Consider the following 19,417-nt stretch of genomic DNA (forward strand, 5'->3'; position numbering starts at 1 on the left):
TGAGTGCGGCAGAGAACAGCAGCTCAGGACATGGCACCAGGAAGCAGAGAGAGCTCCCCTCAAAAAGGACAAAATATATATCTCAAATGCACACCCTTAATGACCCACCTCCTCCATCCACGTCCTACCTGCCAATTTACCACCCAGTTAACCCCTATCAGGAGATTAATGCACTAATTAGGTTAAGGGTCTCATAACCCAATCATTCCACATCTAAACTTTCTTGTACTCTCTCACATATGAGCTTTTAGGGAACATTTTACAATTAACCATAGCAGATCTCATTTCTCCTATCTCTAATGTTTACCAACCTATACTCCCTAGCTGCTTTCAGCTATTGCTCAAGACAATTTTATAACCCTACAAGCTCCTAATCACTCTTGTTGACTAGAGACCTCAAAATTGACAGCAGAAACTAAATTCAAGATTCCACGTGTTCTGAGAGACAAACACTCTATTAAAAACTCTATCACAAATATCTTGGTATAGTCAGAGAGTCCTTTTGCAACTCTATGATACTGATTACTCATACTGACTGGGCCTTATCTATGAAAATACCTAGTAATTTTTATACATGATTATCTTATTTCTGAAGATTCACCTCAGAAACTTAGCCTTATGAATCAAAAGACCTTATTAAGAATGTCCACTGTCATCATTCCTATTCAGTATAATACCTGAAACTCTAGTCAGGGAAATTAGGCAAGAAAAAGATGACAACTTGTCTCTATTTGCTAATGACATGATCCATTTTAAAAATCCTCAAAACTCTACTAGATATCTAAGCTAATTTAAAAAAGAATCAGCAAAGTAGTGAGATATAACATCAACATACAAAATCAATAGCTTTCCTTTATTCTAATAATGAATCTGCTGAGAAAGAAACCAGGAAAACAATTTCATTCACAATAACCCCCCCCCTCTCTCTCTCTCACACACACACACACACACACACACACACACACACACGAGTAAATCTAACTGAAGAGGCAAAAAACCTCTACAATGAAAATCACAGAACAACAAAGAAAGAAATTGAAGTAGACCTTAGAAAATGGAAAGACCTAACATGCTCTTGGAATCGTCAAAATGGCTTTATTATCAAAAGTGATCTACAGATCCAATACAATTCCTATCAATATATCAATGACATTCTTTACCGAACTAGAAAAAAAGTCCTAAAAATCTTATAGAAGAATAAAAAAGCCAGAATAGCTAAAGCAATTTTGAGCAATAAAAGCAATGTTGGAAAGCATCACAACACCTAATCTCAAATTACACTACATAACTACAGTAGCAAAAATAGCATTGTTTGGCATGAAAAGAGAAATGAAGATCAATGAATGGAATAGAAAACTCAGAGACAAATCCACAAAGATACAGTCATTTGTTACTCAACAAAGATGCCAAAAAAAAAAAAATACATTAGATAAAAGCCTTTTCAACAAATGATGTTGAATATATGTAGAAGAATAACTAGAGTCCTATCTTTCACCCTGCATAAAAATTCAATTCAAAGTGAGTCTAGAAATTAGACCAGAAACACTGAAATTGCTAGAAGAAAACATAGTGTCAACACTCCAAAATACAGGCATTGAATTAATAAGACTCCTGATGCTTGGGAAATAAAATAAGAATCAATAAGTAGGATGGCATCAAATTAAAAAGCTTCTGCACAGCAAAGAAAATAATTAAGAGCATGAAGAAAGAACCTACAGAATGGGAGAAAAGCTTTGCTAGTTACTCTTCCAATAAGGGATTAATATCCAGATATATAAAGAACTAAAAAAAAGTAACACCAGAAAAACAAATAACCCAGTCAGTAGGCAAATAACTTATACAGACATTTCTTAAACGAGGACATACAAATGGCCAACAAATATATGAAAAAATGTTCAACATCTTTAGCAATCAGGGAAATGCAAATCAAAACTACACTGAGATTTTATCTCATTCCAGTGAGAATGGCAAGCATCAAGAAAAGAATATTAAATGCTAGAGAGGATGTGGGAAAATGTACACTTACATATTGTTGATAGAACTGAAAATTAATACAATCATTTTGTAAATAGTATGAACATTTCTCTAAAGGCTAGGAATGGAACCACCATACAATACATTTATCCTACTCCTTGATATTTATCAAAAAAAAAACAAAAACTAATATCAGCATTCTATAGGAATACATACATACCAATGTTTAGAGCAACACAATCCACAATAACTAAGTTATGGAACCAGCCTAGGTATCTATCAACAAATGAATAAAGGAAATATGGTATATATACACAGTGGAGGTTTACTCAGCCTGAGAAGAATGAAATTGTGTCATCTGCTTATAAATGGATGGAACTAGAGAATATTGTACTAAGTGAAATAATCCAGACTCAGAACGACAAGGGACTAGTATTTTCTCTGAGGTGGCAGTTAGAGAGGAAAAAATGGGAATCTCACAAAGGGGACCAATAAAGTATAGAAAGGAGATCAAGAAGGAGGGAAGAGAAAAAGGCATGGGGAAGTACTGGGGAATGAAATCTACCAATTATGCTATATCCATGTACAAACATACCACTATGAATCCCACTGTTGTATGAAATTATAATGCACTAATTAAGGGAGACCATTAGATCAAGGGGGATCAGGTGGAGAAGGGAAGGAGAAGGAGAGGTATTAGGCAATAAGATTGATCAAATTACATTATGCACATGTATGACTATAGCATAATGAATTCCATTAAAATGTACCAATAAAAAATTTTATCTTGTTACATTCAGCTTTTATAACTTCTTTAGACAGAGAGAAGATAACTTCTATCTTCTATACCTATAGAAGATAGATATAACTTCTTTAGATAGGCTTGAACACTGTAATCAATTCACTGAGAAGTATTTTACATTCTTTACAAAATTTCAATGATACTCAAGTCACTGAACAAGAGTTAAACAGGACTGTACCAAGGAGAAAGACCTGAGCTATATCACTAGAAGTCTTCCAAATACATCTGTAAGCATTAATATCTTACAGCTGTTCAATTGGTTATTAATTCTCACTCATGTTTCCTATTTTTCCATGAAAATATTGAGAGAAACTTATAAAATATATCACTAGAACCTGAAGAAATGAAATATATGGCTTTTTCTGGTCTTTCAGCCTAGGAAACACTATTAGAATAATATTGCTCTCCCACTTTGGACCATAATGAGGACCACATCTAAGGATGATAAAATGAGAATATGAAATGAAACTGTTTCTCCAGCAACCTTCTGGAGCTTTCATTCCTGGGCTGTCTATTTCCAGAATTTCTTAACTGGGAGAGAAATAAACTATTTTAATATAAAAACCAAATAGACAGTATTATTTCAATAGATCTTAAATGCAAGAATCCAAGCCTGGAGAGAAAAAAGCAAACCAAACTACATGGTATTTTTTTCTTTGAAACAAGTTTAATTTTGTTCCAGCCCCAAATTAGGGGAAGAACTTAAATCTTAAAAAATGCTCAAAAATCAAGCCATTAAAAAGTTAAGCACCCCTCCCCTTAGCAATAAATACTGAACTGATATATACATATTAGACTCAGGACGGAGACAAAAACAGGAACCTTGAGGACCCTGTCCCATGGCAAGATTCTAACACTTCTACCAATTCTAAGCTCTTTGCTTAAAACAGCAGTCAAAAAAGTTAAAAAAGGCAGGAGAGATATATCATGAGACTATGTGGCTCTGAAAAGAGCTGGAACATGATGGGAGAAAAAAAAAAGGAGACACAAAATATCTTATTGGGCAGGAAAAGGGAAAGTCTTCATTTAAAATACTCCCTCCCCAAACCCCTCAGAGTCATTGGATGTGGCTGGTCCAGTGGCCCAGTGCCTTGAGCATATATCCTCGCCTCCACTCCCTCTTCAGCATGCAAGTCAGGAGAGGTCATTCACACTGCGGTCGAGAGGCCACTGTGGCAGCAGCCTGGCTGCTGGAACCCTGAGGCTTTCCATTCACCACCAGCAGGAGGGGAGTCTCCACACGAATACTGGAAAAGGAATAGTCCTAGAAGACAGACAGAGGTTCATTACAGATCCTAAGGCAGAAAACACTCCCTCACCAGGCAACACCACGGGCAACTTACTCTCCCACTGGTCCTAGGTATACATCCCTTACCCAAATCTTTCACTAGAAAAAAAAAAAAAAGCAGCTAACAAAGTAGACATAATTTTTCCAAAGTTCCAATCATCAGAAGGAAAATCCGGGCAGGGAGTGTAACTCCAAGAATATCAAATTCCTTGCTCTGCCTAACAAAAAAATGCTATCAGCTCAGAGTTGGTCCTTCACCAGCATCTTCTGACAGGTAATTAGATACATACAGTAGCCAACCAGAGCCACTGGAAACTCTTAACTGTTTGTCCAAGTGTTTGTAAGGTCCTAAACTAATCTGCCAAGAAAAAATTAAAGTGACTCCTCCCTTTTATATCAAGAGGAAGGAATAGACCAAGAAATAGAATGTCACCTTTGTCTTAATAACAGAAAAGATATCAGCTCACTTTCCCTGTTCAAATGTGTTTTAAGTTGTAAAACATGTTGCTAAAAGATTCTCATGCAAAAAAACATTATTCCACTGACAGTGTGAAATCAACTCTTGTAAATAAAAGTAAAATAAAGAGTTCTCATAAATCAAATTTTTAAAAAGTCCTAACAAGAATATGTGCAAGCAACAACAAAAAAGACACTTTATAGAAGAAACATAAATAACTCATAAACATATAATAAAATATTCAAATTCACAAGTAATCAATAAACCAATTAAAACAGTACCCAGTATTGGGAAGAAACTACACAGAACACCTATATCCACTGTTGGTAGTTAACAACTAACTAGTACAACCTTCCAAAGAATAATTTGGCAATATGTGTCAAAAACCTTTGAATTCTATATACCCTTTACACCCAAAAATCTACATTAAAAATTCACATAAGGAAATAATCATAGATACAGAAAAAGATATTAAAATGTTCATTATTTTTACGTTTGGAAAAATTTAAAATAATCTAGATCTGGGGTAATCAAACTCTGTTAAAGAGGTAGACAGTAAAAATGTCAGGCTTGCTGGGTTATGGGGTCTGTTGCAGAACAATTCACCTCTGGCATTCAGATGCAAACAAGTGAGTGTGGCTGTGTTCCAATAAAGCTTAATGGACACTAACCCTTGAATTTCCTGTAATTTTCATGTATCACAAAATATACTTTTTTCCTTTTTAACATTTAATAATATAGAAACCATTCTTAGCTCACAGGCCAGACAACAATAGGTGGTGAACCAGATTTGGTCAGCATAACATAGTTTGCTGCCTAAATGATGAAAACATGGTTACATGCCTACTCTTATAAGGTTTTTGTAAAGATTCAGATCAGGCAATATAGGCAATAAAACTCCTAGCAGTGTCTAGCACTCAGTTAATTGTTCAGTAAATGTTAGCTACCATCATCATCACTACTCCTATGACTCAATTCAAAACAATGTAGTGGAATATGTAAAAACAAGGAAAATGTTCACAAACATTGCCATGTAATATCCCATACATAATTTAAAAGTAAAATGTATGCATATAGTTCTGAAAAGGAAAAGAACTAGAGCTATGTACACCAAACTATTGACAGTAGTAAATCTCCATGACAATATTTCAGTCAATTTTTAGTTTCTTTTTGTTTACCATAGTTTCCCTTTTCTATTAAAAAAAAGGGAACAGAGCATACCCACACAAATATTTACATACCCACACACGCTTACACATGCATGTATCACTTTTATGTGTATTTTTTAAAAAGAGATAAGCTTGGTTCCATTTTCAGAGTCTATGAATTGCAAGAGAATCCAAGTCACTACTCACCTTTCCTTTGTGCTGAATTTGGTGAAGCCGCAAGTTAGGCTCAGGAATGGCTACGGAGTCCCCAATGAGCACTCCCCAGCTCTGCACCATATTATACACCATCACCGCATAGCAAGGTCCATCTGAATCTACTAGGCCAAATGTACTGCCAGGTTAAGATAGGAGGAAAGGGGAAAAAAAAAAAAAAGTATGTGGGCAGGAAAGAGCAGAAACAGTGGTTTTAAAATACTAGCAAAATAAACAAATGCTTTCTCACTAACTTGCTCACTATTCATCATATCACTAACCATCACCCACTATTCTGAGTCCCCTTTATCTTAGATATTAGATAGCTACAAAATGCACACAAGACTCAACAATCCATCACTTTGCTAAGAACTTAGGACACAGACACTATGAGGTGATCCAACAAATACCAATGATGAACTAGCCCAAAACACTGCAAATGAAGCATTATTCCTAGCCTATCAATTTAATTATCACACTCTTAGCCAAAACCCCTAACTACCACTGTCAATCCACTTTAATTCCACGAACTTTCACTAAATGTTATACATGTGTCAAGCATTGTATCTGGCCGTAAGATACCAATCCATCTATTAATGACCTATAAACTACCAGAAGTCAAACAACAAAACCATTTCTTGGCCTGAGGTGTAGCTGAGTGGTAGACTGTTTGCTTAATATGTGCAAGGCCCTGGGTTCCATCCCCCAAACTGCAAAAAAAAAAAAAAAACACTTAAAGCACAGTGTGATGAATACTTAGCTTTTTCCCTTGTGCTAAATTTAGTGAAAGCACAGGTTGGGCTGTGGGCCTATAAATCAAAACTGGAAAGCAAGGAAGATTTTCTTCAGGAAAATGATTACTCTCACAGGATAAAAAATTAGCTGGGTTAAAACAGAAATATAGCAGGGTACGGTAGTACCTGTAATTCTAGACATTCAGGAGGCTGAAGCAGAAGGATCACAAGTTCTAGACCAGCCTCAGCAACTTAACAAAGTCCTAAGCAACTTAGTCAGACCCTGTCTCAAAATTAAAAAATCAAAAGAACTGGGCATGCAACTCAGTGGTAAAGCACCTCTGGATTCAATCTCCAGTTAGAAAAGACAAAAAAAAAAAAACCAGGAAAATCAGTCTTCAATAGAAATAAAACTTTCTGGGAGATGGGAGTAAGACTGACTTGGAAGGAGAATGAGGGAACTTCCTGGGGTAGTAGTCATGATCTCCATCTTGGGTTATAAAGATGCAAGCATTTGTCAAAACTCAGCAAATGTACATTTAGGTTTGTACATTTCATTGCAGATCTATTTCACATAAACAGAAAATAATGCAAACAAATACTGACCTCAGTTAAAGATTGTATGCTAAAGTATTTAGAGAAAAGTATACTGATTCCTGTAATTTACTCTGAAATGCACCAAAAATAAAATGGATAAATGGATAAATAGACAGATGTCATAAACTAATAGCAAACATTAATGGTACAACATAGGTAGTTGGATACACAGATGCTTACTGTAAATTTCTTTCAACTTTGCTGTATGTTTGAAAATTTTTAGAAGAAAATGTTAGGAGGAAATTTAGCTATATTAAGAAAAAGCTGTAGAATTATTCAGAAGTATAATTGTGTGTAAGGCACAGAAGTATGAAAATAGCTGTTCTTAAACTTACAAAATAGTGCTGCAGTTAGAATGAAAGGTACATGTGGAAAAGTGACAAAGATAATGAAAAAAGAAAGAGCAAATCCTAAACTAAGCTAGAGAGTTCAAACTTTATTCTGAAAGCTACAGAACACCAGTAAAAAAATTTTAAAAGAAAATGGCAATGTTCAGATTTTCATCTGGATTTTCTGGCAACTCTATGGAACACTGGAGGAAAAGCAGAGTCAGGGAAATGTGTTTGGAGAACAGGCTGAATTAAGGTAGAAGAAAGAGAGAAGTAGGAACAAAACCACCAAATGCATAAGACCTGGTGACTACTTCAAACAGAATGGAAAAATCTAAAAATTACTTTTAGAAGTGTTAATTTTGTGACTGAGTAAAGAGATGGTACCATTCACCAACAGGGAATTCAAGGAAGAGAAGCAAGTTTAGAAATAATGATTAGAAACTGTGATTGGGCAAAGGAAGGGAGGGGAGGAAAGATGGAAGAATGAGATGGACATCATTACCCTAGATACATGTACAACTGCACATGTGGTGTGGTGCTACGTCATGTACAACCAGAGAAAAGAAAATTTGTGCCACAGTTGTGTACAATGAATCAAAATGCATTCTGCTGTCATATATACCTAATTAGAATAAATAAATTAATTAATTTTTTTAAAAAAAGAAAGAATAAGAATTTTGGTGGCAGGGTATTGGGGATTGAATTCAGGGCACTTGACCACTGAACCACATCACCAGCCCTATTTTGTATTTTCTTTAGACACAGGGTCCCACTAAGTTGCTTAGCACCTCACTTTTGCTGAGGCTGGCTTTGAACTTGCAATCCTCCTGCCTCTGCATCCTGAGCCGCTGGGATTATAGGTGTGCGCCACCATAACCAGTCAGATGAGAAATTTTGAACACACTGAGTTAGAAATTTTAAATGAAGCCCAGAAGCAGTCAGATAAAGGGATGCAAAACCCCAAAATTATGCCTTGCTGAAGATATACCTGTGAGCATGGAGGAAATAGCCATAGGCTTGGGTTCACATGACATCACCAAGCAAGATAAACTATAGATAAAATGCTGACAAATCAGTGCTCATGCCAGTACATAGCATGCTTGAATTCACAGGGAACACTGCAATCAAGCATAGTACTCTCCTGATGAATTCAGTCAAAGCCTCAGAGTCTTTCTATAGACTACGTCAGACAATCACCAATCAATGTAGGCAAACATCTGATGGCATGGGAGTCCTGAAGAAGCTAACATTTAGAAGTTGGGCAAAGAGAGAAACCAAAAAGTGGCAAAACATTTATATATTCTCAAAGTTTCCTTAAAACTTACCCTTTGTCTATATCTTTTTCATTCCTCTCAGCTCTAAGGTGTGCTCTTATTAACTAAACTTTCCTCAACAATCTTCTTGCTCTTCAATTCATCAAATACACATACTTCTAGAAAATGCCAATGGAGATGCTCAGGAATGTAATGGGAACTGTTTTTCAGATTGGATGGAACAGAAAGGATGTGAAAGATGACAGTGAAAGGTAAGTCAAATGTTATAAAATCATGTAGTGAAGCCAATGAATCATGTGCTTAGAAAGACTCTGGTGATTCCAGAAAATAAAACATTTCAGTAGAAACAAAAGAGAGACAGTCAACAAAGGATTAGGAAGTGAGTGAAGGACAAAGGAGTGATGGCACTCACTAAACCCTAAGTTTTCAAGATTTAAATTTTTCTAAATGAATATTCTTAATTCATTCCTTTGCAATCATTAGCCTAAGTCCTTTATAAATATTTTCTCACTCCTCATAACAAATACAGTATATGCTCAATAAATATTTGTTGAATGACAGATCTGGGAAAATCTCCCTATAATCTGGCCTTAAGTTCCAACTCAAAGTTCACCTTCTGGAACTACCTAAGAAAATCTAAGTCTAAACAGAACAGAATTTGTCCTCCTTCAACTCTATAATCATCAAAACTCAAAGGAGGCAGAATTTTAAGATTTCTATATCTTATTTTAAAAATGTCCTGTTAAATTTGTTATAAATATAGGAATTGACAAAGCACCAAACTCAGGGGGAGAAACAGGCATAGAGAAACTATAAAGGCTTCTGTCAAGGATTGTTAGACAATTTTTGCTTGTAGAACAGAAGGGAATGAGAAGTCAGTAATCTGTGACCATTAACAATGCCCTCAAACTGTCAGGGAAAGGACAAGAAGTGAGAGCAATTAGTTCAAAAGGGAGAAAAAGAGAAAAGGCAAAAGACACTCACAAGGGGACTTTCTCCTCTGTGGTTAGGCTAAACACCACCTTTCCCAGGACCACAGCACCACTATTTACACCAGGCTTCAGCTCACTCAGAGGCTTGAGCTGCAGGGTCACCTTCTGCCCAGAGGCTGATTGATAGCGACCATCACCACAGGGGCCTAGGTGGGCAGGACGCAAGTTTCCCAGCATGCTCTGTAGCTTTTTCACCTTCATCTTTCCCTGCAAAGGAAGGAGAAATAGGAAAAAGTGAAAATTATTCTTGAGTTCAGTCCTTCCCTCTCACCCAACTATTTCAATGGGGTCACTACCACCTAAGTCTATTCTTTTCTTATTTTTTGACCCTTAGCAGAAAAAAAGAGTAGGCTTCAGCCCTTTATACATCTTTACCTTGCTTTCCAGGAGGATGGTTAATCTATTAAGGAATTCCAGGAGTTGTTGCTCTCGTTGCTGGGGCTCTGGCCAGGCAGGGTCTAGTACTGCAGCCCGAGAAAAGCCCTCCAGGGCCTCCCCATAACTCTCTTCATATTTATGTAACTGTACAAAAAGTAGTCCAAAACTTCCCAATTATAAATATGTCCAAACTATGCAGAGAGAATAATGCCACAATGAGTTAGGAGCCTGGAGAAATAAACTGTTTTACTTCCCAGTTATTTTCCTGTCCTACCATGAATATCATCCTTCTTGGCCAAGGCGATAGCAATGACGAAGATGAAATTACTTCAAAGACACTAATTTATAAACTCTAAATAAAAAGTGGCATATATTGGGTCACTCTACTTTTACATTTATTCTTAATACTTCAAAGTCTTCTAAACCATCTCCCCATTTTATATGTACTCGCCTACCTCCCAGCCCCTCTCTCCCTTTAGTGATTCCATGGGATACTAAAGTCAGATTGAGCTAACTAGTTCTAGAAATAATTTGGCTTTACTCTCACAGTTCGTACTGAACTTTGTCCATATGTATACTCAGTTATCCCCACAGGCCAAGACCTATATGTCTTTTTTATTTTGGTCTTACCGTTGCCCTGTTCAGATGAAGGTCAGGATTGCTAGAAGCTTTCCTGTCAACCTTCTCCTGTAATGGGATAAAAAGATCATCGGTGGATCCTGCCTCAATCTTAGGGACAGCCATACCACATCCTAGACCTCTTATCCCTAGAAAAAATTTAGTTTCGTGCCAAAATATTACTTATACACACACTACTATACAATTGTTCCTTATATATGTTCCTCAGTCTCTCAATCTCTCAAACCTGAGGGATGTAACAGTGTTTATATACGTAAAACTTTCAAATATGGTTTTAGTTAATCCACACAGTACTATAAAGACAGAATATGAAAAAATATGTGAACACATTCTGACAAAAATAATTTTTAGTAGTAATATGCTGAATAAATGAGAAAAGCCTAGCACAATATGATATGATATTGATTTAATGCATTTCTTCTGCCCATGAGCCTGGCTCCAGACCCACGCAGAATCATATTCCTACATCCAAACCCCCTTAAAGCACAAATGGAAAGTCAAATTCTGATTCTCTAAAATACATGGTCAGAAAGGTCAGAAACCAAAGGACAGTGCAAATGTGCTGTGAAGAAACTGATCTGTTTATTTGTTAATTGCATTAATTTCCTGTCATACTACAAAAGCACAAACAACATGAATTAAAATTGTTTAAATGATTAGTTCGGAGACGTTTCAAAATGTGGATTTAGGAGAAGAAATTAAAGAGTTAAGAGCAATTGGCAGAAGTCAAATATAAAAATGCCATATTATTCTTTAAAATGCAAACATTCACAAAATTAAGAAATTAGAGTAAAATATAAATCTCTAAGTTTCCTCACTGAAAAACGGACAGTCCTTGAGCACAAACATGAATATAAGGGAACTATTTTCTTTGTTTTGCCACAAAGATCAAAATAAGTAATGATAGGTTAAAAAGCAGTTCTCTATATCAAAAAATTCATGAAAGCAAAGAGGAAAGATGAACATGAGAGTCAAATAAGAAGTGCTCAGAAGGCCAATGTGAACCTACTAAAAATGAGTAATCAGGTATCCAAAGCCTGAAGGAAAAACCCATGTAAAAATGGTCTGGAAGACTAGGCAAAGAATGAGCTCTAGTGAATTAATTCTAGGTAATGATGCAGAATAGACTATATACTATTTTCTCTTTTAGCCCACAGGAAATCCAGAGCCACACTGTCTACTAGTTAATGTGGGGGTAGTATTTAAGCGTTAAAGAGTTTTCTTCTTTCTTTAAAATAAATGTGTACAATTAATAAGCATTATTTTAATAGTCTTTTTTTCCCATTAAAAAATATAAACAGATTGAGACATCTTCTGTGATTTGGTTATACATGCCTCTACAATATCTAAATAGCTCCAGGAACTATCTAGCACTAAAGCATCACGCTGCAAGTAGCTCCTAACACTCACATTATAAGAAGAAATAAGTTACTTGTGCAAACACAGTTTTACAAACATAAGAAACCAGATAATACTTCACATGCTGCTTGCCAAAGGACCATAAGAAAGACTGAATGATGCTCTTCCTTCTGTGATTGTCTCTATTTACTTGACCTAAGTGACCACAAGTACTTACTGCTTGGGCATAGGCACTGAGGGCTTGTTGGGAGATCTTAGGGTTCTGGCCAGTATTGAAGTATAGAGAAAGGTATGCATTCCCCAGAATATCTGAAAGAAAAACAGCAGTGGATCATCTCAGAGCCCAAATCCGGGATATGACCTATTCTGTTAACCCCTAAAAGTCTATTTCAGCTAGACACAGTGGCACATGCCTGTAATCCCAGTGGCTCCGGAGGCTGAGGCAAGGGAGTCACAAATCCAAACCCAGTCTCAGCAACTTATCAAGGCCCTAAGCAACTTAGAGAGACCCTATCTCTAAATAAAAACAACTGAGAATTTGGAGGAACTGTGATTGGGCAAAGGGGAGGGAGGGGAAAATGGGGACAGGAAAGACGATAGAATGAGACGACATCATTACCCTAGGTACATGTATGACTGCACATATGGTGCAACGCTACATTATGAACAACCAGAAAAATGAAAATTTGTGCTGCAATTGTGTACAATGAATAAAATGCATTCTGCTGTTATATATGCCTAATTAGAATTAATTAGTTAATTAATTTTTTAAAAAAAAGAAAAGAACAGAACGAGGATTTGGCTCAGTGGTTAAGCACCCCTGGGTTCAATTCCTAGGACCAAAAAGAAAGTTCAATTCCTAGGACCAAATCAGGATGACACTATATTTAGTATGACCAAAATTCTTGCAGGACAGATAAACATGAACACCCTACCCCGCACCCCCTTGAAGAGAAACTTGAATAAACTTTACAAAGCCCTACTTGCTTATGTGGAAGCATTTGTCTCCTCCATTGAATCAAAAGATCCAAGAGTACAGGTGAGGGGTTCAGTGGTAGAGCACATGCTTACTATGCACGAGGTCCTGGGTTCAAATCCCAGCACCAGCACCATACAAAAAAAATAAAAAGAAGAAATCAAAGAATAGTGGTTCATCAAAATACCTTTTGGGCTTCTTTAAAACAAGATGCCCTAGTTTACCTTACAGTCAAGATTCAAGATAGGTTCCAGGTGATTTAGGTATGTAGCCATGATTGAGAACCACTACTCTAGAAACCTAGGAGATCTCTTAAGAGCACTCACACCAGGAGCGGCCATCGAGGACATCCATCTGCACAGCCAGCTTAGCTTGTCGAACACTGTCCATGACATGGTTAGAATGTTCATCTCCTGTGTCAGTCCGCAACTGGCGAAGCACCATTGACAGGTTTTGCAGGGAGACTTTGTTCTTGCACTGCAAATAAAAAAAAACATAACACTCAACCTTCCTGATTCTACCTTCTCTTTCTAGATCTATTCTGACTTCAATCTTCTCCTAAATCTAATTTTTCATCTTAATTCTTGCTGCCATCTGCATCTGGGATGCCAACAACAAGGATTAGTTTGGTTGCTCACTTTTCTTCACTTCTTATCTACCCCTGAATTTGATCGCATCACCTTTTTCCTTTCTCAGTTCCCCATCCCTGATTTCCTCATCCAGGTGGCTCCTTTACCGTTCTGATTATGTTCTCCTAGTTCAAACTTAGCTCTGATTTATTATTAGAGTCCTAGAGAAATTCACAGAACCAAAGGAATTCCATCCTTCCCATCTGTGTTTTCTGAGGGGATGGCGGGCAGCTCACATGGGTGAGGGCTCCTGAGAAGCAGGTGTGGGCAGCTGCAACATCCCCTTTCTTCCAGTAGACCTCACCCAGCTGGTTCCAGGCTTCCACCAGCTCAGGTTCCAGCTTCACAGCCTTTGACAAAAGCTCCTCAGCCTTAGGGCTATAGTCAGGAGTCACATTCAGTGCCTTCCCTGTTAGCATCAGAGCCTGTGCCTTGCCCTGGACAGAACCTAGGAAAAAAAGAAAAAGATAAAGGAAAGTTGAAAAACCTGAGAAGTGGGAAGACCAAGGTACTGTCTCTCAAGAAATAACAGCATGCTAGCTCTAGGAATGGAAGGAGTTGAGGAAAATTTTAACAGTGATCCACTTACTGAAAGCCTATTATATGGAGAATACTATGTTAGGTATTGGGTAACAAAGCAAGCAGTATTTCTACCCTAGAAGGCTTTCACAATCTGGTGAAAGAAATAAAACTTAACACATGGAAAATTAAAATAACAATGAAAAGCAGCACAGGGTACTCACTCAATGAATGGGCTTTAAAAAGTAAAGAGAAAAGAAGATAAAATGAAGGGAAAGGAGGGGGGATGTGAAAAGAATAGTGTCAAATAAATCTGATATAACTTGCCTATGTACATATTTAAATATACTACGGTGAATCTCACCATCATGTACATCCACAAGAAATTAATTTTAAAATTAATATAGGTAAATGGCAGAAAGATCAGTAAAGGGAAGTGTTAGGTCTGCAGGCTTCCCTTCCTCCTCCCCTTTCATAGTGGCTGGGGGTAGGGACTTTCTACCTGGCTGAGGAGACCTGAAATGGCCAATCAGAAGCTGACATGGCAACGGACCCCAACCACCATGGTTCCCCAGCTGAAGAAATTGCCCTGTCATCTCACATCAGCCCTGATCAGCCTGTGATAGACATAACCCCCTAAACTCAGCTCAGCCAATCTGCTGTCAGTAGCTGCAATTTAGATGGCCTAGGCCCTCCTACCTCCAGATTCCCTTATTAACATTGTTCTTGTCTTTCCCACAGTGACTTCCCCGGCCCTCACCCTTTCACTGACCAGTGAACCTCCCGAGGAGCTCCCCCAACCCTATAAACCTTCTTTTGGTGCCTGATTCTTGTTTTGTGGTTCCTGATCTCGCACACACCCCTTTCTGCTTTACAGGAAGGGAACTAGATGGCGAGGGAGGTATTGAAGGCTGAATTTGAACAAGATATATTCCATGCTTTTATAATTATGTCAAAATGGATTCTACTGTCATATATGAAAGAACCAATAAATTTTTAAAAAAAGATTCTTCCTGTTAGAAAATCATATAAACAAAAATACATGTGGTATGTTCATGCAAGCATGAGTATTCCGACCTGGATGAAACAAAAAGTTCCTGATAAACAAGTAGTCAGAATTAAAGTTAGAAAAAAGAGTGAGATGATAGACACTTAAATATGAGGTTAAGGGGGTTAGACTTCAGACAGTCAATAGCAGGAATCTTTAGATACTTGAGCAAAAAGACAGATAAGAGGGGGCCAATATGGTGGTGCACACCTATAATCCCAACTACTTAAGAGGCTAAAGCAGGAGCATCACAAGTTCAAGGCCTGGGCAACTTAGCATCTCAAAATTTAAAGAAACAAAAAGAGTCAGGGGTCATAACTCAGTGGTACAGTGCACCTGGCTCAATTCCTAGTACTATTGGGGGGAAAAAGCCAGCCAAAAGAATAAGATTAAATGCCATTAAATAAATGAAGTAATGAGTTAGAAAGATAACTATGGCCAAGGTCAGTATATAAGTTGATCTGGAAGTAAAATGAATTAAAGACAGAAAGATCAATTAAGGAGATTACCACAATACTTCAAGCAACAAGTTTACTATAATCAAACCTTAGGAAAACAGCTTAGGGACTGAAAGCTTAATATCCTGCACAAGGGTCCTTAGAAGAAACAATCTGTTCTACCAACCCATAAATGCCACCAACAAGAGACCAGGCTAAATAAAGAGACAAAACTCTATCACATTTCAATGACAAGCAAGGGGCTGCAAGTTCTTTACAGCTCATACCCAATACTTCCTCCATCTGCTGCAGGGTCTTCTCCATCTCCTCCCGCACATCCTGTTGCTTCCGCCCAGCATCCTCAACACTATGTGTCTCAAAATAGCTATCTCGAAATGAATAGAGCTGATCCACCAGTTCCTAGAAGGCAGAAGAATAGTACCATTAAGTGGGGAAGAGAGCATCTTACAAGGAAATTTGAAAAGGACTAATCATACTAGCTCTTGGCCTAGAAATACCAATTCTCTTCTCTCACCTAGAATGGCACAATAGGCAGATGGACAGGTCTACTGAAACACCACAAATCATGAGGAAAGCAGCCAGTATCCAGGGCCCACTTTCAAGGTCCCAACTTGTCCCATGTCAGTCTCTATACTATAAAGACAATTCTTTCTCCCAGCTCCAATATGGCTTCCAATATCTAAGCACTTCCCATACCATAGTCAGGAGGAGGCAAACCCTTTGCAACTTGAGAAAAAGCAAAGTTAACAAGATTATTCTGTCTGGTTCTGGCCCCCAAAGACTAAAACTTTCAAATATAACCTTAAAGCTGGACTCCCTAAGCTTAGTGGCAGAGTACTTGTCTAGCAAGGAGAAGGCCCTACATCCGATCCCCAGCAAAGCCAAAAAAAAAATATTTTAAAAACTAGACTTCCTAACAAAAAACACTTTATCCCCAATTTTTCCTATGCTGGTATGTGAAAACAAATGACTTTTCTGAATATGATAAACATGTGAGAAGGGCATTGTTTTCCACCACAAATAGTCCAATGTGAACTTGGTAACCTTGGTATTTTTGCAGAGTTTTGTTTCTTTTGCAGCACTGGGGATTAAATCAGGGTCTCGCTCATTCTAAGCAAGCAGCTCTACCACTGAGCTACATCTGCAGCCCTAAGGTTTTGTTTCTTTAAATGATTATTGTGGTTTGTTTGTTTCCCATTTCTTTGTTTTTTGTCAAGTCATCTTCTGGCTGTCTGGCATTATCTGCAAGTAAATGTTCTCTTTCCTCCTTGAAATGTCTCTGAATCTTCCCGTGAAACTTTTTCACTATTTTTTTTTCCTGAAACTGAATAGCAGCAGAAACATATAGACCAACCCAATCGAGTTTTATCAACTCCCACCACAAGACATCCTAAATTCGTCCACCTGTCTCCATCATGCTATGTCCATCCCGGACTAAAACAGTTTCAGCATTTGCCTGTACTACTGTAATAGTTTCTTACTAATCACTATGCGTCTACTCTCTTCCATTCTCTATACTGTAGTCAGAGTGACCTAATAAAAATATATATCATATCACAAACCCTAAATTTCCAGCTGCAAATAGAATAAAATCCAACTCCTTACCATAGGTTGTGACATTGTATGATCTGACCTCCCACAACCCAACCAGCCAAAAATTCCACATCCTACCACCCTCCCTCCTATAATAAGTCATATTAGCCATCATTCAGTTCTCAAAGCCATCAAGCTTGATCCCACCTTGAGATCTTTATATATACTTTTCCCTATGCCTAGGCACTCTTTCCTCAGAACTCTGCATGAGTCATTTCTCATTATTATTTAGAATTCAGTTCAAACACCAGCTTCTTAGAACTTTCCCTAACTATCAAAATCAAACTAATCTCCCACACTATTAAATCACTCTTTTACTTTTCTTTATAGTATCTATCATTTGAAATTATGTGACCTATTCATTGTCCATTTTCTGTCTCTACCACTGGAATATAAGCTCCATGATGCAAAGGACTTTGCTTTGAGTTACACCAGAGCATTAGAACAGAGATTGGATCATGGTAGACTCTCATTAGGTATGTTGACTAAATTGATATATCATACCTGTTTCTAACAAATACATGTGTTATATTTAATTTAAAATCCTACCCAGAATAAAAAGCATGGATTAGCTGCAAATTGGGAGTTTAAAACAAGGTCTTTCTATTTATTTTCAGTTGCTAAAGCAAACATGCAAGAACTGGTTTGGTTTTGTTTTGCTGGACTGAACGTTTTTCTCTCATGGCAATATCAATATCTATAATTTGTTAAAATTCAAATAGGTGTATGCAAAAACAGAAGGTAAAAAACTTATAATCGCTCCAAATAGCCTCAGATATCCTCAGGGATAACCTGTGTTTAGTATACTTTTTCAGAAATACATATATATGATGTTTCTAATATGGAGCCAGGATTGGGAATTTCTGACTTCAGGCATCACAGGAGGGAATAAAATGAAGTTAATCCAAATCAGCGGGAAGTGACTTAAATCCACACTCTAAAAGTGCTATTATGTTACCTGCTCAGAAAACAAATCTCATCAATGCTTAAAACTTTTGGGTTTGACGCCTTGAAGCAAGTTACAAGCCTGTCATAAACTCTTAATGTTCACATTTCAGTCTGTTTCTGAGGTTTAAAGAAATTCTTAGGTCATTAAATGAAAGGCAGAATCAAGAAACTACATAACTCCTACCTACCAAGTACAATAGTCAAAAGAACAAGTACCTGTGGACTAGGTAAAGCCTGAACCCGTCTGCAATGAATTCCAAACTGGGACTACAGCGGTCAAAAAAATATCCAAACCGTGAAGTCCTAAGGAAAGGAACCAGGATATTTGCAGTGCAGGCCATTACTGTTATTGCTGACAATCTCAAAGCAGAAAGGTATTAAAAAGAAATGGTCTTTCTAGGGATAAAACAACACATGATAATGGTTCATGCAGACCTGCCACACATATAAATACGCTTTCACGGAGGAATCTAGAGGGGTGGGGGAGTTCCTCTCTAAGAATGTACAGGAGTACAGTCAGGAGCAACAATTCCCCTTCCGCATTCACAGCGGCAACACCGGGTGCTAGCACACGGGCTGCGTTCCTCTCCTGGACGGGAAGCTTCCCTGGCCGCTACCAGCTGCACCTCGGGAGTTGTTATAGTAACCGCACAGACGCGTGCAGCACCGAGTATGAGCCATGGAATTTGCAAGCACTGCATAAAATGGGCTCCCTGCTTCTTCCCGAGTAACAAAAGCACACACAGATTTGAATCTGTGGCCTCACCTGTAATTTCTGCAAGATGTGCTTAGCTTCTTCCTCTTCCTCAGCCATCATTCCCCAGCCGCACTCGGCTTCTCTGCCCTCAAGTTTGTAATCACAGAGACGCACACACACGCCCATCGCAGAGCCACAGCGACATCTAGGGCTCTGGAGGTTAACCTGCACATAAAGGGCATTGATCCAAACCGACTTGAACTAATGCCTAAAATAGCTGAAGACCTCTTTGATCACCTTTGAAATCAAAAATTTCTTTCCCAAATTCTGGGTAACAAAATGTCCTAAAATTAAACACATGT

The 19,417-nt window shown here is 37.7% G+C and overlaps 1 protein-coding gene across 3 annotated transcripts; it reads right to left on the reverse strand.

Moving 5' to 3' along the window:
- Positions 1 to 3,509: 3,509 nt before the first annotated feature.
- Ttc5 (tetratricopeptide repeat domain 5) lies at positions 3,510 to 19,192 on the reverse strand. 3 transcript variants are annotated; one of them, XM_076848402.1, is made up of 10 exons: positions 19,125 to 19,192; positions 16,084 to 16,216; positions 14,029 to 14,240; positions 13,490 to 13,640; positions 12,405 to 12,496; positions 10,820 to 10,876; positions 10,187 to 10,333; positions 9,804 to 10,018; positions 5,877 to 6,021; positions 3,510 to 4,040 (listed from the first exon to the last, which is right to left on the reverse strand). In XM_076848402.1, exons 1-10 carry the CDS (start codon positions 19,173 to 19,175, stop codon positions 3,921 to 3,923), a joined length of 1,323 nt encoding a protein of 440 aa, XP_076704517.1. In that variant the 5' UTR covers positions 19,176 to 19,192; the 3' UTR covers positions 3,510 to 3,920. The 3 variants fall into 3 exon arrangements, with proteins under 3 accessions (XP_076704517.1, XP_076704518.1, XP_076704519.1); XM_076848403.1 differs by lacking the exon at positions 10,187 to 10,333; XM_076848404.1 differs by lacking the exons at positions 12,405 to 12,496; positions 16,084 to 16,216; positions 19,125 to 19,192 and having other exon boundaries at positions 14,029 to 14,152.
- Positions 19,193 to 19,417: the final 225 nt, after the last annotated feature.

The sequence above is a fragment of the Callospermophilus lateralis genome, chromosome 3 (assembly GCF_048772815.1).
Source record: "Callospermophilus lateralis isolate mCalLat2 chromosome 3, mCalLat2.hap1, whole genome shotgun sequence".
NCBI lineage: Eukaryota > Metazoa > Chordata > Mammalia > Rodentia > Sciuridae > Callospermophilus > Callospermophilus lateralis.

Bases quoted from the DNA above. Each gene is read 5' to 3' on its own strand.
- Ttc5 (XM_076848402.1), bottom strand. From the start codon at position 19,175: ATGATGGCTGAGGAAGAGGAAGAAGCTAAGCACATCTTGCAGAAATTA. The intron at 12,497-13,489 runs GTGAGTGCTCTT...TTTTTCTTTCAG, and splicing joins CCTCGATGGCCGCTCCTGGT to ATATTCTGGGGAATGCATAC. The intron at 10,334-10,819 runs GTAAGACCAAAA...CTTTTTGTACAG, and splicing joins TTCATCTGAACAGGGCAACG to TTACATAAATATGAAGAGAG.